Below are 27,475 nucleotides of genomic sequence, written 5' to 3'. Positions count from 1 at the left end.
GTGGCCTCCGGAGCCGCGCGCCCCGCGTCACGCGCCGCAGCTGGGCCGGGGGCGCGCCGGCGGGAGCTGGGGCCGGGGGGGCGGGACCGGCGCAAGCTCCGCCCCGGCGGGGGCGCGGGCGGCGGGGACTCGGGGCCGGTCGCGGCGACCGAGACCCTGAGGGCGCGCGGGGGCTGGGTCTCCCGGAGGCAGCGGCGGCGACCGCGGGAGGACGAGACCCGGCGACGCGTCCAGGAGACGGGCCCGCGCTCCTGCCCATTTTCCAGTGGAGGAAATCGAGGCGCGAGGCAGCGGGGAATGGCATCTGTCAGTCGTCTGCACCCGTCCGCGCCGGGAGTGCCGTGCCCACCTGGGCTTCCCCAGCCCCCCGCGGCGTGGGGCTTGGTGAGCACCAACAGGCATTCCCCTACACCGGTAACTCTTTCCCCGGCCCTCCACCCTCGGACCTCACCATTCCCTGTCCTCAGGGCCACCTGCTATCCGTGACCCTGAGCACCTGGCAGGCCTCCTCTGCACCAGGTTAACACAGGCTTGCGGGGGTGGGGGAGTGGGGGGCTGAGGCAGAGGGACTGAGCAGGGACCCACCTGCTGGGACTCAGAGGCTGGATCAAGATGCTGGCTCCATTGGGACCAACCACCCTGGGTGATACTCTACAGTCCAGTGACCAGGCCCTGTGTCTGAAGCCCCCAACAGCCATGATCAAGGCCTGTGGTCACCTGTTGGGGATAGTGCCTTCCCTGACACTGATAGCCCCTCTCCCAGGAACTCCCACATTCCTGTGTTCTTCCTTCCTCCCACCTAGGGCATCATCCCAAAACCTTTAAGATGCAGAATGAAAATCAGTATGGGACTTGTAGGAGGCCTCTCCTGACCTTCAGGTGCTTGGGGGAAAACCCGCAGGCAGACTGAGGAGTCACACATCCTTCCCTTCCTTCATCCAGTTGAGCAACACATTCAGTTGGCCCTACCTCGGCCCTTCCCTTCCTTCATCCAGTTGAGCAACACATTCAGTTGGCCCTAGCTCGGAATGTTCACAAATTCAGCCACTTCCCTGCACCTATACAGCCTCCTGTGGCCCCTGGGTCCCCCTAGTGCCTCTTGCTTAGTACCCAGGCTTCCTCCTCATCCCAGAGGCCAGAGGGAGCCTGCTTGCTGTCCTTCCTCGCTCACAGCCCCCCATGGCTCCCACCATGCAGAGTAAAGGCCAACTCCTCACTGATTCACGACCTACTCATGCTCTCCTCTCCACCTTGCTCCCCATATGCCACACTGGCCACCTCACTGTTCCTCTAGCACCCTGGCACAGTCCTGCCTCAGGGCCTTTGGCCTAGAATGCTGTTCTCCCAGGTGCTAATGGGGACCCTCGCTCACTTCCTTCAGACTTTATCTACAAATATCACCTGCTCAGTGCACCCCTGACTTTCCCATTAGTCTTCTTCGCTGTTGTTGTCATCTGCTCACCGTACCTCCTACTCATTATTCTTGAACCTGCACTCTGTGGGCAGGGGTCCATCTGGCCACCCAGGCCAATAAGTGACAGGCCCAGCATGTTGCAGGGTATGAGGCCTGGCTGCCTGGCCTGGTCAAGTATTAAGGCTCAACCAGAGGCCAGAGACAGGATTGATGCAGCTTGCCTAGCAGGCAGAGGGGGACTTGAGGGTCCTCAACTGGCTAGCCATGCCCCCAGAGATCTGGCCAGGCATGTGGTGCAGCCCTGGACTTTCCAACTCCCCCACCCCCACCCTCCCACCCAGCACTATCTGTCACTATCTGGTCGCCATGGCAGCCATCAGTAACGGGAGAGGCACCCCCACCCACCAGTCCGGCCCCAGCTGTGTTGAGTTTCATCTTGATGGGGCCAGCTGGGAGGCCACCAATGGGTGGGTGCAGCGCAGAAGTGGAATGTGGTTCCTGGTGCTGCCAGCTGCCAGTGACCTGGCAAGGGGCTGCAAAGGTCAAAAGGTGCCCCTTCCTCATTCCACCTGAGGAACCCGGGGAGCTCATCCCCAGATCCCTGATCCCCACCCCTGACAGATGCCTCCGTCACCTCTCCCCCTTGCTGAGCTCCTCACCAGGCAGGGAGGGGACACAGGTGGGTCCTGCAGCTGGGAATCCTGTGCTCTATATCCTGTCCTGGCAACCGAGCCCTAGGTTCAGGCAGATGAGGCCACACTCTGGCAACCCAGGTCTTACCTCCTTCCTGGAAGAGGCCCAGACACTGACGACCTAGGGCCAAAGGCCACAAAGCCTTGTCCTGCTCACGGAGCCTCAGGCGCTTTGCATGGGCTGTCCATGCTGCCTTGAATGACTGCTCGCCCCCCCAGAACCTGGCCTGGCAGATCCTTCTAGTTATTTGGGTGGAGACAGATCAGTGGTGACCTCATCTGAGAGGCCCAGCCAACAAGTCCCCACTGCTTGGGTACCACCCTCTCTCCAGACAACAGATGCCAGCTACTGCCCTGGCTTTCTCTTATGGAAGGGCACTCACCATGGGTTCCTCTCTCCAGGTAGAGAGCTGAGTGCCTCGGCCACAACAACCAGGAGCAGGGGATGGTCGGATGGGGTGGGGTGGGGGTGCATGTGTTCCTTGCACACATGTGACTCAACTGAGAGGCCTGAGTACTTCCTACCTCCCTTGCCACCCCAGGATACTGGTTTTGAGTCCTGATGCTCCTCATGATGGCTGTCACTATCTCAGTTTCTCTGGATGTCAAGTGGACTTGGGAGACATAGCAGTGCCGCCGTAGCTCAGCATCATGGGGCAGCTGTTTCCGGGGTGGGGAGTCTGTGCAGCTCCTGTTCACAGGCCCTGGTCTCCAAGGCTTCCCTCCCAGGAAAAGCCCTGGGGGACAGTGCCTGGGACCCTCCCTTCTGAGTCGTGGTTCACACATGTCCCTCCCAGAGTGGCAGACATGGATCAGGTGGAGATATTTATTGACAGAAGGGGCCCTGGTCAGGCTGAGCCTCGAGCCTTCACCTCTAGCCAGAGCAACCAAGAGCACAAGAGGATGGGTGCCTGGCAGTGGGGGCAGCATGCCCAGCCTCGCTGTTCCCGGGCTTGGGAACCAGCCTGCAGCCGGCCTCAGGCGCTGGGAGCATACTGCAGCACCAGCCGGTCAAAGTCGTTCTCCTGCAATGTGGATTGGGGACAGTGGGAGCAGAAAGAGAAACAGAGAACGTGAGTCAAGACCTCAGTCACAGGCCTTCCCTGGCCCCGCCTATGGGGGGTCTGGGGATGTGGGACAGATCGCCAGCTCAGGCTCACCTTGGCCTGGTACTCCTTGATAAAGGGGTGGGACCTGTGTGCGTCCTTCAGCTGGGACAGGTAGCGGTTTGTCACCTGCAAGGGAAATGAGGCCAGAGGCCAGGTTAGTTGAATAGGGGGCACCCAGGTGGCTTGCACATGCAGAGCGAGAGGAGGGGTGAAGTGAGGGCTGCCCAGATGACCCTGGTCTCCCAAGCAAGGGCCCTGGTCTCCCATCACGTCCATCACCCCACTGTGAAATCAGGCTGATGACAGAGGACCCCCAGGGCTGGGGAGGGAAGAGGGGGCACCTGGCACAGAGCCCATGCTAGTGCACGGTTGGAGGATGCATCACCGGATTCAGGGGAGTAGGCTGGGAGGGACCTTAGGAGAGGACTAGGACTAGGAGGAGCAGAGGGCAGGTCAGGGGGAAGAGAGTTGGGAGGGGAGGTGAATTTGTTCTGGGCACACTATACAGAGAAACCCCAGAGATCTCAGTATTAGAACCTGGACCCCAGGAAGAGCCCTTGCTCCCAGCTCCCCTCACCTCCCCAGGCCCAGCTCAGACTCAGGGGGTGGGGCACCTGTCTCCCTGAGACTAGGGGTCCAGTGCTATTTCTGGGGTGAGTGGGACAGCTGTCCTGTCTATGCTGTTCTGCCCCAGCCCTGAAGCTGCCGGGGGGGGGGGGGGGGGCTTCTATAAGGGATGGGTGACCGACTGTCAGGAAGTCCTGGGGTCGGTCCTTGGCCAACTGTGCCAGTCAGTCACCTACAGAGAGCGGTGCCCCAGAGTTCTCCCTCCCTCCCCACCCTTAGACAACATGGGCTCACAGAGATTGCTCCCCTGGGCCCCTTTTCTCTCCACCAAGAGATGGCACAGATGGGGATCCCAGCTCAGCTGGCCCTCTGAGACACAGCTCATAGTTCATAGGGCCCATGGAGCAGCTGGCCTACAGCCTGGGCCAGGGTGGGGCCCTAGAGGATCACCTGCAACACCAACTTCCCAGGGCCCCTCGCGCCAATGCAACTGCACTCACCACCACCACCACCCCTGCCCCCAAAAGGAATGCGTTTCCGCTCAAGATGCTGAGCTTCATCTGGGGCTGGAGCCGTATCACAGACCCCTGCCCACCACACGCTGGCACCCTGAGGGCCAGAACACTTCCCCTGCACCAGGGGACCCTACCTCGGGTGGCTTGCCCAGGTGCTGTGACAGGACGATGAGGTTGATCAGTGTCTCTGGGTGGCCACTGTCCTGGAAACACAGGGAACACCAGGCGAGCAGGGTCAGCTCCCCTAGGCCCCCGACTTGGCCTGCCCATCCCCATCTCAGGTGGGAAAATGCCTCCCACTGACCCAAGGTGAAGACATGACCCATACAAGGTCATACCCTCAGAGGTGGAGCAGGTGGGGGCTGCAAGACCCAAAACGTGCCTACTGGCCATTCTGCGAGGTGGTGACCTCAGGACCCTCCTTTCTACCTAAGTGACGAGGGGGCCCCAGCCCAGCCCCAACCCCAACCCACCTTCTGACTACCTTTCTTTTCCCCAACAGCTGCTTCCCCTCTAAGCCCAGTGTCTCATCTGCGGACCAGGATGCAAAAGAGCCCCCTTGCTTGCTGTGATTTGGGAGGGGTGTATTTATTATACCAACCTCAAAGTAACAGAGCCCAACCCAAGATGGCCTGAATACCATCGCTGGCAAGCTGTCCCTCTTGCTGCAAAAATGAGGTCTGAGACCACAGGGCAGACCCCGCCTGCCCCTCCTGCTCTCCAGGGGCCTTGACAAGAAACTGCTGGGAAATTACCAGAACATCCAAGCGGATGACCTCACTCTACCCACCCACACAGGGCTCTGAAGCAGGGACACTGCAGGGAGCCCTAACTGGGCACCTGGAGCAGAGAACAGCAACCCAGACTCGTGGTGTTGCAGGTTCAAGGAGCTGTATGGACCCCAGCCTCCTGCCCAGACCCAGCTCCATGCCAGGGCTGCCCTTCTCTGGGGAAACTCAACTTCTCTCCACCTTAGTCTCCTCAGCTGTTGTCATAGGGCACAGTGGCATGTACTCACAGAAGCAAAACGAGGTGAACACAAAAAGGAATGGGAAGGACAGTGAAAAGCATGGGGTGGCACGCAGGCACCAGGATGAATGAGGCCACGGCATGCCTCAGGCTGCCGGGGGGGGGGGGGGGGGGCATGGCGTGGCAGGGACAGGGCCACAGGGCAGCAAGCCAGCCCAGGTGGTGTCTCAGAGAATGAGGACAGATGGGTGTTATTTAACTGGGGACCCCACTGCCCTCTCCTTCTAGGGCAGAGACACCCCACCAGGCCAGGCTTTCCTGACCAGCCCTGCAGGCATACAGCAGTCCAGTTGAGTCAGACCCTGTCAAGGAGGCATGGTGGCTGCCTGGCAGGGCAAGGCAGCTCCAAGTAAGCAGCCTGAGGAGCACCTGACTAATGGCCCTGGCCCGCCCCTGATCTGCAAACAAACTTCTGATGGTAACTCGACCCCTCACAGAGATACAGGGAGAAAGCTTCCTACTGGTGTCTGTTTCTCATTGTATCAAGAAATGTTTTCCAAAGATGGAAAGAAACTTTGACATGTCCTCTGATTATAAAAATAACACACAAGACCTCACATGTTGGTCCGGGGAAGACAACAGCTGGGGCTTCCCCACAGGGCCTCACTCAAGGTCCCTCTTTTAGGCCAGGACAGGCCCAGGCAACACCTCACGTTTGCAGCCCACTCTCCCCTTGGTGATGAACAGCGGGCATCTCTTCCAAGTGCGGACTCAGGTGAGGAATCACATCAAGAGGCCCCAGCCAACATGATGGCAAGAACTTTTGCTCAGCTCAGGCCAACAGAAGCCCAGGCTGATGGGATCCTCCTACTTCTAAGAGAAACTACACTCAACATTTCTATTTGCAATCCTGATTCTTAGCTGGTTTGGTATTAATATAAATTCCCATGTGATCACACATCAGGCCTGTGGGGGTCTCCTTCTGAAGCAAGCCCAAGCCCTGCATCACCTGCTGCCCCCACTGGGAGCCGCGGTGCAGGCTGGGCCTGCCATACCTTGTCCAGAGCCTCCTGGAGCACCCCTTCGGCAGCCTCCCATCGGCCCTGGGCCATGTGGCAGGCCGCCTGCCCGTTGAGCAGCAGCAGGGTGGATGAGCACTTGTCAGCCATTTCCTGAAAGATGTAGTAGGCATCCTGCAGCTTCTCGCCACCCTGCGGGGACAGTTCCAACATCACCAGTTTGTCACCCTGCTTCCCAGCCCTGCCACTGCCCGCTCCCTCACAGAGCAGATCACTTTGCTGAGGTGATCCTGGCATGGCCAGCGCGTGGCAGGCAGTCCCTGGACACCCCTGTCACCAGCAGTCCTGACCTCGACCACCTGGGTTCTGAATGAAAGGTTCTGTCTGCCTGCTAAAGATGTAGTAACATCACTCTTACAGGGGACCCCGAGACCAAGACGTGAAAGCTTGTGGGAAAATGCAGAGCTGGTGAAGTGTGGGCAGGGTTCATCGGCTAAACTAGACACTAGAAACAAGCTTGTGTGAGGCCTCAGCCCCCCAAGGGCAGTGTAGGCACACGCAGACGGGGAACACATCTTAAGCAGCCCATACCAAAAAAAAAAAAAAAAAAAAAAAAGGCTTAGAGAAAGTCCAGTGCCAAAAGCCAGAAAAGGGGCCACTGCCAAGATGGGGGACGCTGCCCAGGCAGGGGGGAGATAGGGGCTGGGTGCAGGGGAAGGTGTTAGGAGGACACTGACCACTGCACAGTGCCAAAAGCCCAGGGAACAAACTGAGTGGGAGCCAAGTCCAGGGTCAGCCCTGGGAGGAGGCTGCACTGCCAGGCTGGCCCACTCAGTCCATCAAGTATGGTTCCAGAGCCCTCCCCCAGCTCATTCACTCTGGTTCTGGCCAAGCTGCTCAGCTCTGAGGAGGGAGGAATTGGGTTGGTTCTGAGTAAAGTAGGAAATGTGCCAGGGCGCACCAGGCTGGGGGCTCCCCTGGGGGATGTGCCCTGGCCCCAAAGAAGAAGCAGGTCCAATGTGTCCACAGAAGCCCATACTGGCACTCTCCCCATAGGACCGGCCAGCTCTGGAGGCAGGGGCTCCCTCCTTCCCTCAGCACAGCCCAGGAGCTCACCACAGCCAGATTGACCCACGCAGTGGCCAGCTGAGTGAGGGTCGCATCCTCGTCCTGGTCCTGCATTTTCTTCAGCTCCTTCCTGGGGACACAGAAGGGTTGAAGGGAGCCCCCACCCCCACCCCATTCCTACTCACAAAGTAGCCACGGGTGCCAGCTCATGGACCCAGCCCAGCCGCTGCCACCACACACTTGGGAAGCCCACCCTAACTCTGCAGGCCCTACCCCCCAAGTCACAGAAGGAAACTAAGGCATGGACAGCACCATTCCTCATCCCAGGCAACACCCTGCAGGGAAGGGCAGGTAAACCACAGTGAGTCATCCCAGTGGGCTAGAATGAAGTGACCGGAGAAGCAATAGTACCACTAATGCTCTAGGCTTTGGAAGGGGCTCAGGGAAGGTCCCCAGGGTGAGTGCCCCCTAGTGGGCAAAGACAGCCCTGACGCATGGGTCCCAGCTCAGGAGCCACAGGTGGGCATGCATGGGAGAGACTTACCTAGCAAGATCCAGGCGGTCCAGCTTCAGTAGGATCTGCACAGTCATGGCCATGCTGCGGGACAGAGCAGGCAGTCAGCAGGCATCCTCATCACCCTGCTGCCTATCAGGGCTCACTCTGTGTGGGTGCCACCTCCAGGAACATTCCTAGGAGAGCTGGGGCTGCCGGCCTTGCCTTGTAGAGGGCAATGCTGAACAGCACTGGACTCAGACCCAGGCACTGTACACTGGGCCAAACCTCCCACTGCTTCCCGGGACCCTGGCTCCCCCATTTCACCACTAAGCACTTGGGGCTGGAGCTTTCATGGGTTCTCAAGTCATCCCACTGACTACCCCAAGGCTAGGCACCATACCTGCACCCCACTCCTGGTATGAGGGGGACACCAGCCACCACCCAGTACCAAGAGCCCAGGGAGCAAGCTGAGCAGCCAAGCAAAGGGTCAGCCACCAGAGAAGGTGGCTCTTCCAGTCACAGGGGTGCTCCATGGGACAGGTGGGTCCCACACCCATGGCTTCCCTCTCTGCCTGACAGCTGTGACCACCAATGATATATATATAGTCACTAGTTTCCACATTTTCCCATCCAGATCAACCTGTGTAGGAATCTGAAAAACAGTCTACTGCCGGGGGATTCCTGGGTGGCTCAGTGGTTTGGCGCCTGCCTTTGGCCCGGGGCGCGATCCTGGAGTCCTGGGATCAAGTCCCACATCGGGCTTCCTGCATGGAGCCTGCTTCTCCCTCTGCCTGTGTCTCTGCCTCCCTCTCTCTCTATGTCCATCATAAATAAATAAATAAATCTTAAAAACAAAACAAAACAAAAAAACAGTCTATTGTCTTGTAAACTGTTTGCCAGACCTATATCTAGGCTGCCACAAATCCCTTTCTGGACTGAAGGGGGAATGTAAACAGATACAATAATGAATCTGTGGTGACCCACCCACCAAGGCACAGCATGCACCAGAGAGTTCACAGGGCAGGGCTGTCACACCCTCTGGGTTGGAGCCCTGGACACAGTGCCCTCAATGCAGCGCCGGCCCAGGGTCACTTCCTGAGGTGGTGCGTAGAGCATACGGTGCGCCACAAGGGGCTCCAGCACCCCAGCCCTGGAGTCCCATGAATGAGGGCTAGCCTCAAGGGAGGGCCTGGGGGAACATGGGGAGGACCTTGGAAAGACCAGAGCCCAGGGACACAGAGCTCCGTGGTGGGGGTGGGGGTGTAGAAACCACAGGCAGAAACAAAGGTGCTTTCAACTCTGCCACTGGGAAAAGAGGATTTCCAGCCCTGGGAGCCGTGTCCTTGGGAACAGCAGCCCAGCCGAACAGAAAGGAGTGTCTCCTGGCCCAAGAATGGGAGCTGCAGCCTGAATGGGAAAGCCTGGGCCCCACCAGTCTCTCTGGGCAGCCCCACACTGTTCCCATGACAATGGCCAATGGGGCCATGGGCAGCCTGGAGACCAGAGGGGCACCTCAGGCCTCCAGGCCTTCCCCCTGAAACAGGGAGGACACCCACCACTCCAGGCTGTCCCCCTGGTGCAGAGTACGCAGGGCTGCATCTGGGTTCTGGTCGTGGAAGTAGATGGAGGCAGCCATCAGCAGGAAGGTGGTGTTCGTCACGTCCACGCTCCTGCTCATCTCCCGGTCCAGCTCGACAACGATCGAGTCCCTGCAAGACGAGGCTGTTGGGGGCCTGCAGCCAGGAGTGGGAAGCCAGCCTCACCCTTGTGGGAGCAGACAGGTCCGGAAAGGGTGAGAGGGCCCCCAGGGGAACACAGCAGCTGCAGTCAGAAGAGGCTCTCTGTTAAGTCCCACCACCTTCCCATGTGGCACTTCTCACCCTTACACAGAGAAACTGAGGCTGGGTGGTCTCAGGCCTCATGAGGAGATGTGGTGCAGGAGGGGCCATGTCTATAAAGTGGCACAAATGATTGCCTAAGCTTAAAGACCTCCTGGCCCTCAGAGCTAGGGGGCCATAGTGTCCACACCACCCTGGACACAGAGGTACAAGCTGACTCGCCAGGGGTGCCTCTCTGGAGACAGGAAGCTACACAGATGAATCTCACACCAGTGACGTCGCTGCCTTGCCAAGGAGGCCGGCTGCTCCTGGCAGGTGGGTGACATGCTGGGCTGGGGGCCAGGCTGAAGTCAGGGCTCCACCAAGGATCAATCAGTTTCTCCACGGGCCACAGGACACCTGAACCAAGCTCTGCTTAACTAAACAGAGTCAAGACCCCTTGTTTCAAAAGGCTGATAAAGCAGTGAAGAAAGCCTCAAGAAGCTGAAGGCCCAACGTGGCCATCCTGACAGGGGCCCCCACCCCATCACTAGACCCACTTCTCCCCCCACAAAGGTACTCACTGTCCTCAGGACTGGCTGCACCTCTGAGCTGCCTAGGGGCAGTCAGAGGCCACTCTGGGATCTGCTGAATAGCTGATAGGAGAAGGGAAGCAAAGGCCAGGCCCCAAGTTGCCCAAGGATCTGTGTCTTAAGGTCCTGGAGGACGGGGACACAACTGTCACTGTCCTCAGGCCCACCAAAGAGCCTGATGGACAAAGGACTTCAAATCTGATACTATTTCCCACTCTGCACACCTAGACCATATACACGGTGTGACACAGAGTTGTCATGGAGCACTTGGGGCCACCCCACACTGAGAGTAGACATGCTACATGCTGCTGCTAATGTGACCTCGGTGTCGTATGCCGTTACTGTAACATATCATCGTTTACCTGCAGGTCCTGGGACTTTCTCCATAGCCAGCCTGCTGGGCTGGCTAGGGGGCAGCAGTTTGTGCTGGCAGGACAGATGCACCCCGAACCACTCTGCCTTCCTAAGCCCCTGCTCCTAGATGGTCCCAGGGCCCGTCTTCTTCTGAAAGAATAAGGCTCATGAAGCGTGGAGAGGAAGAAATGATAGCCTCAGGAGGCTGCCTGTCTTGGTGCCCTGGGGCTGCCATCACAAGGCATCACAAACCAGAAAGATGCAAGCAATAGGAACAGACTCACAGAAAAGAAGTTCTAGGAGACAGAAGCTCGATATCCAAGTATGGGCAGGGTGAGTACCTTCTGAGGCTCCTGAGGGTGAATCCATCCCAAGCCTCTCCCCTGGCTTCAGCTGGCTGCCCACAGTCCTCGGCACCCCTTGGCTTCTGTCTCATCCCAATTCTGCCTCCATCTTCACACAGCCCACCCCTCTGTACCCTCTCTGTCTTCTCTTCTTTGGTCTCTTATGAGGATACCAGGGTCCATCCTATATCTAGGACAATCTCAAGATCCTTAACTAATTGCATCTGCAAAGACCTCATTTCCAATGGTATTGCATTCATGGGTTCTGGGGGTCAGAATCTGGGTCCCCATTCAGCTGTCATCGCTGACAAGTAAATCTCCCTGAGCCTCAAGCTTCAAAGGTGAAGGAGCCCAGTCAGCAGACAGGGCACAAAACACTGTGCTCTATAAGAGCAGTGGCAGGGATCACAGCAGGTGGTCTCACCCACACCTGGGACCCAAAGTCAACCTCAGTGGCCCACAAGAGTAGCACAGTATCAACAAGTCACAATCAAGTCCTGGTCTAAGAAGTTCCACTAGGCAGAGCTTGGGGAAGGCCTTTCTGTGAGGCTCCTTGCCACTATGAGGGATGCTCCAGGGTGGTGGTGGGATCTCAGGGCTGGGCAGGGGGGCAAGGGAAGATCTACAGAGCAGAGTGTCTCCATGTCATGGGCTAGGCTGTTGCCCTATCCCAGGTACCCTGTGGGGAACATTTTACGTTCCTAATCCTAGGGGGCCTCACAACCAGCCATTCCTGGGGTGGGGGGAACTGAGGTGCACTGGAGCCATGGAGCCTGCCAGGTCATGCTGGTCCCCTATGCACGGACAAGGCAGGGTCACACAGCTTCCACCTGCAGAGGCAGAGGCAGAGCTCATAAGCACCTGGGCAAGTATCCTGGCCAGCAACAGAATGAATGGCTTACATAAATGTCCAAGCAGGATAGGAACGTGCTTTCTTTCTTTCTTTTTTTTTTTAAGATTTTATTTACTTATTCATGAGAGACAGAGAGAGACAGAGACATAGGCAGACAGAGGAGAAGCAGGCTCCATGCAAGAAGCTCGATGTAGGACTCGATCCTCAAACTTCGGGATCACGCCCTAAGCGGAAGGCAGACGCTCAACCACTGAACCACTCAGGCATCCCATGGAATGTGCTTTCACTGAGGCTCAGGGAGGTGAGAAGGTGGGGAGAGATGCCCACCCGTACCCTCCCATCCTCACCTCTGGCTGTCGTTGGCCAGGTACTCAGCGAACATGCGCACGGCCTGGAGCTCGGGGGCTGAGGAGGGCTTGATCTCATCCAGGACTACACCATACTTCCTCTGCAGTCAAGACAAGCACACTGTCACTGACCTGCTCTCCCCCGTGGGGCTTATACCTCAGACCCCAGAATACATGAGAGCTTTTTAGGGCTCTAGCATCACCCTGGCAGAGCCCTAGCACCTGGAACCAGGCCCACCACCCCCAGGGACCCCTCAGCCTGCCAGCTGCCAGTTCTACTACAGAACCTGCTGCGAGGCAGCACAGTGTCACTTGTCACCTGTCAGGCCACAATGGAGACCCCAGCTGCTCAGTGTCCAGTTCCCAGGGCTGAGGTGACAGGGTGAGGGGCCTGCCAGCTCTGGGGGGAATGCTCAGGGGCAGGGGGCAGGCAGGCAGGGAATGCACTTCTATAAATCAGGACATTCACCCCCTCCCTGCTGACATTCAGAACTGGTGGTGGTGGTAACTGCTGGGAGGGAACTGGAGTGATTCTGATGTTTTTACTGCCATATATAGGTGTTCTTAAAAAAAAAAAGTATACATTGCAAGGAGATTCCACATACATCAGGGCAGCTCCTCTGTAGAGGCCACCCACATACTGTTCACCCTCAAGGTAAGGGGGCAGGAGAGGCTTGGTCAATGGGAGGGTGGGGTCCCATCAGGCTCCAGAACACTCCACAGAGGGAAAGATGTGAACAGAACCAGGAAGCCACTCAAGGCCTGAGGTGAGGTGAGATGAGGGCAGCTGTGGAGCCAAGTGCCCAGGACAGACCACAGTCTAAGGCTGAGGCTGAGGGGAGAAGGCAGGTGGGAGGCTGGCTGCCAGTGGGCCCTGGCGGGGAAAACCAGGGCAGGGCACGACTCAGTCCTGTCCATGCAAGCACCATCTGGACTGCTTGCACTCCCAGGGTAATGTTCCTAGAGCCTGGAATAAACTATGGCCTTGACTTAACAGCAGTGCCAACACTGGTACATCCACCAATGAAAGCATCCCACCAACCCCAGATGTGAGTAGGAAGAAAACCTGCCTGCAGACTAGGGGTGGGGGGTGGGATTCTCTTTCCTATCTCTTTCTTATCTACTGGGGGTGGGATTCTCTTTCCTATCTATCTCTATCCTATTCTGCAAACCCGAAGCTGTATTAAACAAACACAATCTACTGATGACAGAAGAAAAGGGAGAAATCCCCATACTGGTCCTTGGGCCTGGTGAGTCCACAACCTTGGGGACATGGCCACCTACTTGTGGAGGCCACACCAGCCATGGGAAGTTGCTGGACTCTGACCTCCTTTGTCTGCTGTCCCAGCCCCTGTCGCCACCCAGCACTCTGTTCCTTACTCTCCTGTCCCAGGAACACTGGAGGTCACAGGCCCACACTCACCTGTGCAAGGTACGCTCTGTACAGGAAGACATCCCTTTCCACGTCTCTCTCCGGGCTTGAGGGCTGTGGAGACAGAAGCACGTAAGGACACTTGGAGCCACAGGCAGGTCCTTGGCAGAGACCAGGAGCAAGCAGCTTCCCCAGGACTGGGTTCCAGCTCTGACCTTGTCCCCTACTACTACTACCCAGGGAAGGGAGCAGGGTAGAGCCCACGCCTCTCACCACTGGACATGCGGCCACTCATACTGACAGGGGCTCCCAGGGTGCAGCGGGTCAAAACAGAAGCTTCTCAATGGTACAGGTGGTCCGAGTTGTTGAGGGAAAATACCCCAGTGCTTGGGTTTGTAAAAGTAGAGAAAACAGGCCTGGGAGCATTCCTATCCAAAGGTGGATGGGTAATTCTGCAGAACAGATGGGACCCAGGAGACATGCGCAGGGGACTTTACTTTTTGTACTTCTATGCAATGTGTTCCTGTCCTGTTTTTGTTCCAAAACACTTTTTTAAACATGGAAGAAGAGACGAAGGTTGCCCACTCAGAGGGCCTTTCTGAGAGAGCTCAGCTGGGCTGCCCTGGCTCAGTGACATCTGTGTCCAGCCTGGGCCGTGCCGCTCAAGCCTGCCACCACAGAGCTGGGGAGCCCTGGAGAGGGGACATCACACACTGGTCACTCTGGGACTGTGGGGAAAGCCCCCTGAGCCCTGGCCAGGCCATAAGGCCCTGGGAGGGCCTCAGAGCCAAGAACGGAAGAAGGCTCATAAGGCCTCGGGCAGAAGCTGTGTGCTGAGTGCTAGGCAGATCTCCAGATCTAAGTAAACAGGAATGGCATCTTTCTGAACAAATGCTTCTCAGCCATTTGCTGCTTGGGGATAGCTCACCAGAATTACCTGAGAACAAAGCCAGGAGGTTCATACCCATCAATGATGGCCGATCCCAGAGTGGCCTCTGACTGCCCCTAGGCAGCTCAGAGGTGCAGCCAGTCCTGAGGACAGTGAGTACCTTTGTGGGGGGAGAAGTGGGTCTAGTGATGGGGTGGGGGCCCCTGTGAGGATGGCCACGCTGGGCCTTCAGCTTCTTGAGGCTTTCTTCACTGCTTTATCCCCAGCATTTGGGTGGTACCTACCATCTTGTGGATACTTAAGAAATGTCTGACAAACAAACATCATGATGACATGGTGACAGAGCACTACATCTGATAAAAAGCAATGATGTACCAGGTGTTCCACTTGGGGCCACCTCAGATCATGCCTGTCAGAGATTGCTGGGGCCACTGTAATGAATTGCCATAAACTGGGTGGTTAGAAAGAACAGAAAATTGGGGCACCTGGGTTGCTCAGTTATGTGTCTGCCTTTGGTTCAGGTCATGATCCCAGCATCGCAGGATCAAGTCCTGCTCAGGCTCCCTGCTCAAAGAGAAACAGACTCCTTCTCCCTCTGTTCCTGCCCCTGCTCGCATGCTCGCATTCTCTCTAATAAATAAAACCTTAAAAAAAAAATTATTCTCTCACAGTCCTGGAGATTAGGAGTTCAAAATCAAAGTGTCAGTAGGACCATACTATCAAAGGCTCTATAGAAGGATCCTTCCTGGGGATCCCTGGGTGGCGCAGTGGTTTAGCGCCTGCCTTTGGCCCAGGGCGCGATCCTGGAGAGCCGGGATCGAATCCCACGTCGGGCTCCCGGTGCATGGAGCCTGCTTCTCCCTCTGCCTATGTCTCTGCCTCTCTCTCTCTCTCTCTGTGTGACTATCATAAATAAATAAAAAATTAAAAAAAAATTTTTAGAAGGATCCTTCCTGGCCTCTTCCAGGTTCTCCAAGAACTCCTTGGCTTGTGGCCCCATCACCCCAATCTCTGCCTCCTTCTCCTCCTCCATCTGCTTCAAACCTCTCTTTGCCTTTCTCTTAAAAGAGCACCAGTCATTGGATTTAGGGCCTATCCTAAATCCCAGCTGATCACATCCAGAGATCCTTTATGGAATTATATCTGCGATGATTCTTTTCCCAAATAAGTCACATTCACAGGTTCTGGGTAAACATATCTTTTAGGAAACACCGTTCAACCCAGTATAGGCTGCCCAAGAGGGTTTAGGCAGCACAAAGACCAGAATTAAGGCACATCAAGTGGCTCAGTGGGGACAGTATGCCCTTCTGGATGCATCAGGAAGAATGTCAGATTTCGTGCCAGTGTATGTTTCCACATCACCAAAGAGGGAGCAGTTCCCTAGCTCAGAGGCCAGGCTGCAGTGTGCCTCCACCCACAGGGACCACCAGTCTGGCTTCCATGAATGTTTCTCGTCCCTCTCTAAGTACAGCAGGTCATGATGGTTCTCCCTTTCAGCAGTGACGGGAAGTCTGCACATTATGACAAGAGAAGACTCAAAAGACATATCGCTATGATGTAAGCAGAAAAGACAGACAAGAGAAGCCAGATGGCAGAGTGTGAGTGTGACGCCGAATCTCACAGTGACCTTGGTGAAACAGGTACCACTGTTCCCATTGGACCAGAGGGAAGACAGGCGCACAGAAGTACAATGACTCAGCCCTGGCTGCAGAAAGACCATCACAGAGCCAGAGTCTGACCACAGGACTGTCTTGATCTTCTCACCGTCTGTTACCCAGGAAGGACACACACAACTGTGGTGGCAACCTGAATAAGGCACTCAACCTGCGATGTCCATCCAAGGCCCTAGAATCTGTGAACAGCTTCCATTCTGTCACAAAAGGGGCCTCGAGGATGTGATGAAGGTTATGGATCCTAAAATGGGGACGGTGTGCCCGGTTATGGGAGAGGACCCACCCTAATCACAGAAGCCCTTAATAGCAAGAGTTTTTATAGCTGAGAATAGTCAGAAATAAAGTACCAGCAGGAGAAAGCCAAGTGAGCCCAAGAGAGGAATATTCAATCTGACACCCTGTGGCTGGTTCTGACATGGAGAGACCATATTCAAGACTGAGGATTGGAGAGAAGCCTCTAGGAGGCAAGGCTGGCCCCTGGCTCAGAGCTATCAACCATTTGAGTCTGGAAGCATATTTTTCCTTAGAATTTCCAGAAGAGATACAGCCTTCCCAACACCTTGATTTTAGCCTGGTGCAAGCCATGTAGGACTTCTGACCTACAGAAACTGAGAGAAAATAAATTTGTGTGGCTGCAAGTTGTCATTTGTGGTTGTTTGTCATAAGAGAATCAGAAAACGAATACAATTGCACAAGTACTATTCCAAGTGTGACAGTCTCCTGAAGTCCATTTTAGGCTTTATACCCATGATGCTCAGGGAAACCAGGTACAGTGTCAAAGGCCAGAAGCATGAACAAGTAAGCCTTCTCTACTTCAGAGTACAAAGTCCTCCCAAGCCTCTGGCTGCCCGGGTGAAATAGTTAGCTCTTCCTTTGCTTGGTGCTCCAGTGGCCCCCTACATCTTAGGAATAAAATCCAAACTCTTACTGTGGCTCCTGTGAGGCCCTGCCTGTGGCCCTGCCCACTTCATTCTCCATCCTACACACATACACACACACACACACACACACACACACCCGGCCACTCACCCCACTTCTGCTACACTGGTCTTTTATGCTCTGACTCCCTGGAGCTCATCTCTGCCTTAGGACCTTTGCAGCAATTTATGGGGTTTGATGCTTCTTAAGATTCAGCCTTGGGTTCAAGTGATAGAGCGGCTGGGGCTTACCTGACCATTCCCAGAGGAAGCACCCTCCTCCCTGCCCCCTGCCTATTCTCCAACTCAGCATCTTTTCTTTTTTATTAATAGTGATAAAAAAAAAAAAGAGAGAGAGTGGGAAATATCAGAGAGGGTGACAGAACATGAGAGACTCCTAACTCTGGGAAACGAACAAGGGGTAGTGGAAGGGGAGGTGGGTGGGGGGATGGGGTCACTGGGTGACTAGTACTGATGGGGGTGCTTGACGGGATGAGCACTGGCTGTTAGACTATATGTTGGCAAATCGAACTCCAATAAAAAATATATACAAGATAAAATAAGAGTGGTATGTGTGTTGTCTTTTTTTTTTAAGTTGATATATTTATTTTTACTCATCTCTACACCCAACGTGGGACTCGAACTCACACCACCATGATCAAGAGTCCTATGCTCTTCTGACTGACCATCCAGGTGCCCCTCCAACTCAGCACTTTTTATCTCACCTTGTCCCCTTAAGCAGTCAAGTTATGATATATTCACACATTTCTCTACTTGTCTAATCTCTTTAGGACACCAGCCTGTTGAAAAGAGAGTCAGGGGCAGCCTGGGTGGCTCAGCGGTTTAGCGCCACCTTCATCCCAGGGCGTGATCCTGGAGATCCTGGATCGAGTCCCGTGTTGGGCTCCTTGCATGGCGCCTACTTCTCCCTCTGCCTGTGTCTCTGCCTCTTTCTCTCTCTCTATCATAAATAAATAAATAAAATCTCTTAAAAAAAAAAGAAAAAGAAAAAGAAAAGAGAGTCAGGAGACCAGAAGGGGGAGCTTTCAAGCCCTGACACTCCAGGTTAGTGGCAGACCCCAACAAAAGAGAGGTACCACGCATTCCCCAGAGGAAGAAGCCTATACTTTACCACCCCCACAGGAAGATGAGAGATGTTCTCCTTGTCTGGCAATTGCGGAGCCAAGGAGACACTGTCACAGCTCAGGTAATGAGAAGCCGCAACACTCGGAGCTCAGTTTACTTCAATGGATTTTTTTGTTCATAACGAGCCCTCTCAACTCCCCCTTTCACCTGTGAAAGACAGCAGTCCTCTCCTCTGCTCTCTGGACTTGCCTACAGTTTTGCCATAGGTTACATGTCTCAGATTGCAATTATCCGTTAATCCCCAGCAAACCCATTTTGCTGGTAAAATAACTGACAGGTTTTTTTTTTTGAAGGTTAACAACCAGGGCAGGCAAGACCCTGTCAGGTTCACTGCTCTTAACGATTCTCTCACTCCCAAATTGTCTATAATGTACGTCCACGTCCCTCCCTAAAAGTTTCTGCTAAAGGACCTGCCACCCTCTCTCGTCATCCACTGGCTGGGCCCTGCCTAGCAGGGTTATTTCTAACTCTCAGATGGCCAAACTCATTCCCACCACTATCCATCACACCACCCCCGACTTCTTATTAACCGCTTGACTGTCTCCCTTGGGAGCTTGAAGTTTCTAAAAGAGTTCGGAGTTTTGTCTGTTTTATCACTGCTTTGAGCCCAGCACGAATACACTGCCTGGCCCAAAGAGAAACTCAACGAGGAGTGAATGAAATGAAATGAAATCCCTACTTCAGGGGTATTGTGGGTATGTATGGTGGCACACGTGGGCCCTCCACAAGTGAAAATCACTATTATTATCACTATAGTGGCGTAAAACGCATCCGTTACTCAAATGCCTTCCACGGCGCAGAACGAGCTCTTAGAGTGAGAAATAACAAAAACTGTCACGGCTCTGAGTTTGGTCATAAGACAAGGGTAACTCCTTACAACGCTCTGAAGAGATACGTTGGGGAAAAAACACCTCGAGGAGAAGGAAGATTTTAAAAATCAAAGCACGACCAGTGGCCACCAGGAAGAAACGCCTTTCGGAACCACCACTGTCCCCTCGCCCCCGAGCGGCCGCACCTTCACTCGCTGCGCCTCGTTAATGCACTGCTGATAGCTGCCAATGTAGAAGGCGTTCTTCACGTCGAACAGCTCGTCCACTTCCCCGGAGCCGCCGGAGGCCGGCCCGGGAGCCGGAGGCGCCATATCACTACGGTCCCAGTCGCTCCTCTTCCGGAGGGACACGTCGGCCGGAAGTTGGGAGTCCGTCGCCGCAAGGCACGCTGGGAATTGTAGTTTACTCGTTCCTGCCTAAAGATGAGCCAAATTGGACGGGAGTCGCAAGTGCGACTCGCTGGGCATCTCGGGAATTGTAGTTTAATTTGATCGCGCGAGCCAATGGAAATCGGGGAAACATGGTCAGCATACGGTGGAACCCGGGAATGGCAGTGTGAGCTAGACCGGGGTGGGACCGCGCAGCAGGCGATCCAGTAACCGAGGTTTCCGTGATGTCATCGGCGTGCGCCGGAAAGCAGGGCTCACACGGTGCACGCCCGGAGCTGGCGGGGAGGATGGCCGGCTTCGCGGAGCTTGGGCTGTCATCGTGGCTTGTGGAACAATGTCGGCAGCTGGGTTTGAAGCAGCCCACGCCTGTACAGCTCGGCTGCATCCCCGCCATCCTGGAGGGTAAGTGTGGCCCGGCCTCTTCCCCAGGAAGCCTCCCCACTCTGTCGGCTCCCTTGCCTTCGCGCCTTAGCCTTTGCCTAACCCACTTCTGCGAGGCGAGGGGTACGCTTGGGCGTTATGGACGAGCCTGGGTCCCAAAGGTAGACTGGGCAGTGTTGGCGTTTGGGATTCACAGCTGACTCCCTGTGTGTCCGCACATAAGTGATGTAATCCGAGAAACTCGTGGTCTCAGAGCACAGCACTACTATCTGAATTTTACAAATGGAAACTGAAGTTGTCAGGATTACTGGTAAATGCAGGACTCTGGTCCCGAGAGTAGAGGACTCTACTCTCTACTCTAATGGCCCAACCCGGTTTGCCATTAAAAAGATGCTCTTGGGATCCCTGGGTGGCTCAGCGGTTTAGCGCCTGCCTTTGGCCCAGGGCGCGGTCCTGGAGTCCCGGGATCGAGTTCCACGTCGGGCTCCCGGTGCATGGGGCCTGCTTCTCCCACCTCCTATGTCTCTGCCTCTCTCTCTCCCTCTCTCTGTCTATCATAAATAAATAAATAAATAAATCTTAAAAAAAAAAAAAAGATGCTCTTGGGGGCGCCTGGGTGGCTTAGTCCGCAGAGCTTGTGACTCTTGATTTCCGCTCAGATCATGATCTCAGGGTTGAGCTCAAGCCCCGCATTGGGCTGCGCGCTGGGTGTAGAGCCTGTTTGGAATTCTCTCTCTCCCTCTCTCTTTGCTCCAACCCTTCCCCACACTCTCTCTCTCTCTCTCTTAAAAAAAAAAAAAAAAAAAGATAGGCAGAGATGCCCTTAGGAAACCTAGGAAATAACAGGTTGAGGGTTGAATAAATGAAGATGAAGAAATCAGTAGGGATCCTAGGATGCAGATTGGGGGGGGCATTCAGGTTTCCCCACACTGGGATGTGCTGTAAGGGCTTCAAAATGAGATAGTGAGTAGTAACATCTTGGGTCAGATGGATGTGGGTTCCATTCCAGCCTGCTGCTCACTGGCTGTGTGTCCTGGGCACATCTCTGAGACTCAGTTTCCCTTTTTGTTGGGTGTAGACAGTAATGATCATACACTCCTAGAATTTGTCAGTGTGCCCAGATGTAAATGACATAGGCCAGTATTGGATACATAGTAACTGCTCATTAAACATTAGCTATTGTAAACTGTGCTCAGTAGAACACTTGTGTATACTTGAAGTGTGTTGATGCTCCTTTGCCCTCTGCCCAGGTCGGGACTGCTTGGGCTGTGCCAAGACAGGCAGTGGCAAGACAGCAGCATTTGTCCTGCCCATCTTGCAGAAGCTGTCTGAGGATCCCTATGGCATCTTCTGCCTTGTCCTGACACCCACCAGGTGAGCTCCCCACAGGCTTTCCGGGTGAGTTAACCATCTGTGTTTTCTTAGGCAAGCACCTTTACCTCTCTAAGCTCACTTTCCCTCTTTTTAAAATGGGGACAAAAATCATTCCGGCCTCTTAAGGGAGGTAGAAAATTAACCAGGATAGTGTGTGAGAAGTGCTGAGCACAGGGTCTGTCTCATGGCAAGTTCCAGCTAGGCAGGAGCTATCAAGAGTTTTGTAGCCCAAGATAGAGACACATCTCCTGTTCTTGGGCAGACAAATATGGCAGTTGACATGGTAAGTCCTATAGCAGCAGGAGGAAAGGTAGGCACTGTATGCTGTGAGGGTGTGGCCTGGGGAGGAGGGAGTTGGGGAATATTTCATTCAAGGGGTTCCTTAAAGAATGACAAGGATCTCTCAAAGGGACAAATTTGGGGAAAGATATTTATTCTAGGCAGAGGGAACTGCTAGTGCATTTGAGCAGAGGTGTGAGAGAGAGGCAAGGCACAGAAAGGGTACTTGGGGCCAGGCAGGTTAGAGCCAACTTGAGAAAAGCCTAGAATGCCAGGAAGAGAGTTAGATCAATTCTGGGGGCACGTGAGCAGGAGAGGGCAAAACAAGAGGACAAGAAGTGGACACATGGGCCAGGGAGAGGCCTGGGCAGAGCTGGGGCTGAAGGGTAGGGAAGACAGAGCTTGGACACTGACCAGCCCCAAGGGAGGGGGCTTAGATCTTGAGCTTTGGTGACTGTGGGCTTAGATCTTGGACTTTGGTGACTATGGTGTTGAGGTCACAACTGAGGAGGAGAGGCCAGTTTGGGTGGGTCTGGTGGGCGAGGGGCTGTGGGATGTCTGGATCCCAGCCTTGTAAGGGGACAGGGGCCAAAACAGGGCTCCGGTGCTCAGTATCCGACCGAGCCCTTATCCAGAGGGAACTGGAAGTTGTGGTGTGTGTATAAGCAGGAGAGGGCCAGTCGGGAGGTCTGAGGGATGGGCATGGGATTGAGAGGCAGGCACAGAACCCCTATCTAACCCAGCCTGGCCCCTTCACACCCACAGGGAGCTGGCCTACCAGATTGCAGAGCAGTTCCGGGTCCTGGGGAAGCCTTTGGGCCTGAAAGACTGCATCATTGTCGGCGGCATGGGTACAGGGGGCCCGGGGAGGCTCTGGGTAGGGCTCCCCCGTGGCCTCAGGCCACCCACCCAGACCCACCTCTCACACTCCACCTACAGATATGGTGGCCCAGGCCCTGGAGCTCTCCCGGAAACCACACGTGGTCATTGCCACACCAGGGCGCCTGGCTGACCACCTCCGGAGCTCCAACACTTTTAGCATAAAGAAGATCCGTTTCCTGGTGAGTCAGCCTGGGGCACCAATTGATTGATCCGTTCAGGACACGTGTCCCACAGGCCATCCAGGAGAGCATTAGGAGAAGTGATAGGACAGCTGAGAGATCAATGGAGGTTGGGGGCAGGGCCTCTCTGAGGAGCAGATGTCAGAGACCTAGAGGGAGAAGGCTCCAGGGCATGTGTCCAAGGCTGGGCAGGAGGTGTGTGAGGGAGACTGGCTGAGCTAGGCTGGGCTGGGCATGTGCTCAGGCCCTGGACAGGGCTCTCACCCCAGACCTCCTACCCCCTACCCCTGGTGCTGCAGGTGATGGATGAGGCTGACCGGCTGCTGGAGCAGGGCTGCACGGATTTCACCGTGGACCTGGAGGCCATCCTGGCAGCCGTGCCCACTCGTAGGCAGACACTGCTCTTCAGTGCCACACTGACTGACACACTCAAAGAGCTTCAGGGACTGGCCACCAACCAGCCCTTCTTTTGGGAGGCTCAGGCCCCGTGAGTCCACAGCCCGGTGCAGAGGGGCAAGGCAGGGGCAGGTGGGTGGTGTGGGTGAGGGGAGGGGAGACACACCCAGAAGAAGTTAAGGCCCGTGGCCAGTGTGGGGCATTGGCTCCATTCAGCGGGGGGAAACTGAGCCCTGCGCATCCCCAGGGTGCGTACAGTGGAGCAGCTGGACCAGCGCTACCTGTTGGTGCCTGAGAAGGTCAAGGACGCCTATCTGGTCCACCTGATTCAGAACTTCCAGGATGAGCACGAGGACTGGTCCATCATCATCTTTACCAACACGTGCAAGTGAGCATGGGCCTGCCTCTCTCTTCCCTCAGATCCCCCAATCCCCTGTCCCCATAACCCTTTATGAAGGCCCAAGGTACGAGACACACAGCCAGTCTTTGCACTCCAGGGCCTCTGCTCAGACCAAAGGTTCTAGAGGATTCATTCAAGGAAGCTCTGGGAGGTCAAGCAGTTTGCTGAGGTTACCCCTCCTGAAGGCAGAGCCAGGATTTGGGGTTCCTCAGGCCCACTCTTACCCAGAAGGTCCAGGGGCCTCTGGCTGTACCCAGAATTCCCCAGCAATAGCTGGGAAGGCCTTTTCACTGTGTCTCAGTGTGTTGCTAGGCCCCGGCACATCAGCTCCAAGACCCAGGTCTGTCCTCTCTATAGTCCCAGGGGCCTTCAAAATCTTTTGAAGGTCTTAGAGGAGATTATTAGGAAGCGGTAGCATGAGTCAGAGTAGATATGCAGCCTACATCCCCTGGAGGAGACCCCCTAACTGGTTCTTGCCCTCCGAAAATTTATTGGCTTCCAGAAGAAAATCTGGATGTAGGTCTGACTATCATTGGCCTAGCCACGGAAGGGGTCAGCAGGCAGGATACTGCACACCCCTGCTTCTCCTTTACCGGTGGTGCAGAGCCACCTACTTTCGATCTTGGGGTGTGCTGGGATGGGAGTGCCTTCCCAAGACCCTGGCCCTGGAGAGGTTGACGAGAGGTTGACAGTGTGTCCTTCCCACCAGGACCTGCCAGATCCTGTGCATGATGCTGCGTAAATTCAACTTCCCCACTGTGGCTCTGCATTCCATGATGAAACAGGTATGGGATGAAACTGCCCCAGAAACCCACCTGCCATCCCTAGCCTTGCCCTGGCAACTGATTCCAGCCTCAGGACCACGCTCTTTCCTCTGCCTTGAACACTTCCTGCCACCCATTTGCCTTGGTCCATCCTTTCCATGGATGAACCCTGTGAGGGTGGGCCTATCCTAGACTCTACCCTGTTCCCAGGCCTCACACAGTAAGTGCTCAAATGTTTGCTGAGATGCTCCCTGACCCCTATCTTCCCAATTCTCTCCCCAACTTGGCAACAGAAAGAACGCTTTGCTGCCCTGGCCAAATTCAAGTCCAGCATCTACAGGATCCTGATTGCAACAGACGTGGCCTCCCGGTGAGCAGCCCCAGGGTGTTCCGTCTTCTGTGCTGCCCAGTGGCACCCCCACAGTGGGACCAGGGCAAGAATTGGGGTGGCTGAGTGACCTTGGATGAGTCCCCGCCTCAGTTTCCCCACATGGACAGTAGCACTGACTGGCCTCTGCCTCTAGGGGCCTGGACATTCCCACAGTGCAGGTGGTTATCAACCACAACACGCCTGGGCTGCCGAAGATCTACATACACCGAGTTGGCCGGACAGCCCGTGCAGGTAAGTGGACAGGGCGGGATGGCCGTTGGACCCATGTCCCTCCTGCCTTCCCCTCACCATGAGGAACCAAAGTCAGGAGTCGGTGAGAGAAGATATGGGGGTATAGCCTGCTGGTGAGAAGGAGTGTCCAGAAGTTTGGGGAATCATCCTTTTGAAAGCAGAGGCGGTGAATGCTCTGGTTTATGAGATCCTCTCATGCCAGCAGTGGGGAGAAACATGGATTCTGGAGCCAGACCAGGCCTGGCCCTTCTCTCCTGTCCTGTGGCCTCGGGCAGGTTCCATCAGCTCTCTGGGCCCATCTCCTCATCAAAGGACAAGTAATGAGAACGATGCCTGTTTGGTGCTGCTCCAGAGGTCACGGGCCTCAGCGGCTGTCATGCACCAGTCACCCTCATGGAAACAGGGAATGGAGAAAGTAGTGTGGCAGATCTGGGCTGAGGCCCATTGAGCCTTATCACTGACAAAATGCTGATAGCCAGACCCCAAAGGGAGATCAGCCACATCACCAGCACCGTGTAATGCCGGCCTGGCAGCGGAGCCACCGCTGCTGGTGTCCTGTGTCTCCTCTGGGATGGACCTGCCCTAGCCCCGTTCACTGAGCCCTTACTGTTCCCACCAGGAGGAGCCCTGAGCCGCCTAGTGGTCACAGCCTATTTGGCCCCTAGCTCACAGCAGGTAACTATGGTGTGTCCTTGCAGGGCGGCAGGGACAGGCCATCACACTGGTAACGCAGTATGACATCCACCTTGTACATGCCATCGAGGAGCAGATCAGTGAGTGGTAGGGTGGGAGAGGGGCTGGGGGGAGCCGGATGCCTCTGGGTAAGATGCCCACTCACCCCTCTCTGACACCTGCTGGGCTACTCACGAGCAGGCTTAAACTCCACTTTCCTTTCTGTGCAATCCCAAATGAAGGCTTTTAGCCCAATTAGCAAAACAAGCTTCCCACAGTGCCCTCAGCCACTGAAAGCCACATCCAATGGGAAGGGATTTTGGTTTCTTAGACAGGGATGTATGGATGGTCCCTGTGGTTAAGTCAGAGGCCTCAGGGACAGGGTCTGGGTGTGTTTAAAACCCCCCTTGGGTGGTTTAGCAAGTGCCCAGACCAAGAACTACTGGAAAATCTGTAATCATTGCACAGACTGTCCTAAAATTCAGAAGCCTCTGGACTTCAAAGGACAGTGTTTGAGTAATTTCTATACGCAACATGGGGCTCAAACTCATGACCCCAAGATCAAAAGTCACACACTGTTCTGACTAAGCCAGCCAGGCATCCCTAAAGGAGAGTGTTAAAATAATCTCTACACCCAACGTAGGGCTCAAGAGTCAAGAGTCCCGAGATCAAGAGTCACATACTCTTCTGAGTCAGCCAGGTGCCTCTAAAGGAGTTTATAAAAACAACAACAAACTTCCAGTCAAATTCATAGTATTGCTAATAGCAATAAAAAAGGACAGCCTATCTTCTTCAGGTCTACAATTCCAGATCTTGCCCATCTGACCTTTATATGATATGACCCCAAGCTTGTATACCCCACTGCATGGGGAGCTCACTCCTAAGCCAGGATCCCTCCTCTTGTCTGCCCTCTCTCAGAGAAGCAGCTGGAGGAGCTCTCAGTGGAGGAGGCCAAGGTGCTGCAGATCCTCACGCAGGTCAATGTGGTGCGGAGGGAGTGTGAAATTGTGAGTATGGGAGGCCTTGGGGCCCAGGGTGCTCCATTTGTGATGAGGGCCCCTATGACAGCCTCTCCTTCTCTCCCCAGAAACTGGAGGCGGCCAACTTTGACGAAAAGAAGGAGATCAACAAGCGGAAGCAGCTGATCTTGGAGGGGAAGGTGAGGGCTGAGTGGGCTGGTCGGGGTGTGGGGGGTAAAGGGAGGGCTTCCAGGGGGCAGATTGCCCAGCTTGGCCACCTGCGGGTCCTCCCACCAGGACCCTGATCTAGAAGCCAAACGCAAGGCTGAGCTGGCCAAGATCAAGCAGAAGAACCGGCGCTTCAAGGAGAAGGTGGAGCAGGCGCTACAGCGGCAGAAAGCCAGCAGGGCTGGCCATGGGGGGCGTCCACCCGGGGGGCGTCCACCCAGGGCCCCACCTGAAGCTCACTCAGCCCCAGCGCCCATCCACGGCCAGCCCTGAGCGCCACATGGTCATGTGCCTAGCCTGGGATTCCTCCCCAGAACGGACAGTCGGAGGGCCCCTCCACTCCCCTGGACCTGCACAGTCGCTGTCAGTGGGACCCAAGACACCCATGTTGTGCACTGCACAGCTCTTCCACCCTGCAGCTCCCAGCTGGCCCCTTCTCAGAGCCTCTGCCAAGCATCAGGCTACAGAGAAGGAAAGAACACTGACTACAAGTTTGGACCCAACTCCATACACAGTGACGCTGGTCACCTCGGTTGGGAGGGCAGGGGGATGCTACAGGGCCCCAGAGCAAAGGCATGTTGCTTGCCAGGAGTCACTTAATAAATGGGTCTCTCAGCTTCCTTGGTCTGACTCTGTGGCAGTAGGGGCAAGGGAGGAGGGTTCAGCTACTGGTGCTTCCCAAGCCCCCCAGGACATCATGTCACCCCCACCCACCACTCATTCTTCATTTCCATCGGGCCAGGCCCAAAGCTTTGAACTATAGTGCTGGCCATTTTGGCCAAGTGACCTTGAGTTTGAGAAGCCCCATCTGGGCCTCTCTTTCCTTGTCTGAAAAATGGGCACAGCAAGGGCATCACCCTCCAAACGTGGCCATCAGGTTCAGTGAAATGACGCCTGGTGGAATTTGGGATTTGTAGCCAGAGTAGAGGGAGGGGATGCTTAACCAAGGGCCACCTAAAGGCAAAG

The 27,475-nt window shown here is 55.4% G+C and overlaps 2 protein-coding genes and 1 long non-coding RNA gene across 6 annotated transcripts; 2 read left to right on the top strand and 1 right to left on the bottom strand.

The window, feature by feature from the left end:
• The first annotated feature begins 174 nt into the window (after positions 1–174).
• On the top strand, positions 175–6,932 carry LOC119877327. Of its 2 annotated transcripts, none has more exons than XR_005375000.1 (3): positions 175–414; positions 4,800–5,329; positions 5,555–6,932. It is a non-coding gene; the product is annotated as an uncharacterized LOC119877327 (long non-coding RNA). The 2 variants fall into 2 exon arrangements; XR_005374999.1 differs by lacking the exon at positions 175–414 and adding an exon at positions 1,780–3,179.
• Positions 2,919–19,347, bottom strand: COPE (COPI coat complex subunit epsilon). 2 transcript variants are annotated; one of them, XM_038566786.1, is made up of 10 exons: positions 19,170–19,347; positions 13,581–13,643; positions 12,158–12,258; positions 9,406–9,558; positions 7,898–7,951; positions 7,402–7,483; positions 6,322–6,477; positions 4,432–4,500; positions 3,267–3,341; positions 2,919–3,131 (listed from the first exon to the last, which is right to left on the bottom strand). In XM_038566786.1, the coding sequence occupies exons 1-10, from the start codon at positions 19,293–19,295 to the stop codon at positions 3,084–3,086; spliced, it is 927 nt and encodes a 308-aa protein (XP_038422714.1). In that variant the 5' UTR covers positions 19,296–19,347; the 3' UTR covers positions 2,919–3,083. The 2 variants fall into 2 exon arrangements, with proteins under 2 accessions (XP_038422714.1, XP_038422715.1); XM_038566787.1 differs by lacking the exon at positions 9,406–9,558.
• A 110-nt stretch (positions 19,348–19,457) lies between these two features.
• On the top strand, positions 19,458–27,129 carry DDX49 (DEAD-box helicase 49). 2 transcript variants are annotated; one of them, XM_038566781.1, is made up of 13 exons: positions 19,465–19,775; positions 21,005–21,128; positions 22,173–22,258; positions 22,347–22,468; positions 22,768–22,955; positions 23,112–23,252; positions 23,974–24,049; positions 24,322–24,398; positions 24,553–24,650; positions 25,349–25,423; positions 26,241–26,329; positions 26,410–26,481; positions 26,579–27,129. In XM_038566781.1, exons 1-13 carry the CDS (start codon positions 19,598–19,600, stop codon positions 26,780–26,782), a joined length of 1,530 nt encoding a protein of 509 aa, XP_038422709.1. In that variant the 5' UTR covers positions 19,465–19,597; the 3' UTR covers positions 26,783–27,129. The 2 variants fall into 2 exon arrangements, with proteins under 2 accessions (XP_038422710.1, XP_038422709.1); XM_038566782.1 differs by lacking the exon at positions 25,349–25,423 and having other exon boundaries at positions 19,458–19,775.
• The last annotated feature ends 346 nt before the right edge of the window (positions 27,130–27,475 follow it).

This window comes from Canis lupus, chromosome 20 (genome assembly GCF_011100685.1).
Source record: "Canis lupus familiaris isolate Mischka breed German Shepherd chromosome 20, alternate assembly UU_Cfam_GSD_1.0, whole genome shotgun sequence".
NCBI classification, from domain to species: domain Eukaryota; kingdom Metazoa; phylum Chordata; class Mammalia; order Carnivora; family Canidae; genus Canis; species Canis lupus.
Note: the sequence above shows the minus strand (reverse complement) of the source record. Positions and strands in the feature narration are given on the sequence as shown.

Bases quoted from the DNA above. Each gene is read 5' to 3' on its own strand.
- COPE (XM_038566786.1), bottom strand. From the start codon at position 19,295: ATGGCGCCTCCGGCTCCCGGGCCGGCCTCCGGCGGCTCCGGGGAAGTG. The intron at 9,559-12,157 runs GTGAGGATGGGA...CTCGTCTTGCAG, and splicing joins CTGGCCAACGACAGCCAGAG to GGACTCGATCGTTGTCGAGC. The intron at 3,132-3,266 runs GTGAGCCTGAGC...TCCACATTGCAG, and splicing joins TCAAGGAGTACCAGGCCAAG to GAGAACGACTTTGACCGGCT.
- DDX49 (XM_038566781.1), top strand. From the start codon at position 19,598: ATGTCATCGGCGTGCGCCGGAAAGCAGGGCTCACACGGTGCACGCCCG. The intron at 22,956-23,111 runs GTGAGTCCACAG...GCGCATCCCCAG, and splicing joins TTTTGGGAGGCTCAGGCCCC to GGTGCGTACAGTGGAGCAGC. The intron at 24,050-24,321 runs GTATGGGATGAA...ACTTGGCAACAG, and splicing joins TGCATTCCATGATGAAACAG to AAAGAACGCTTTGCTGCCCT.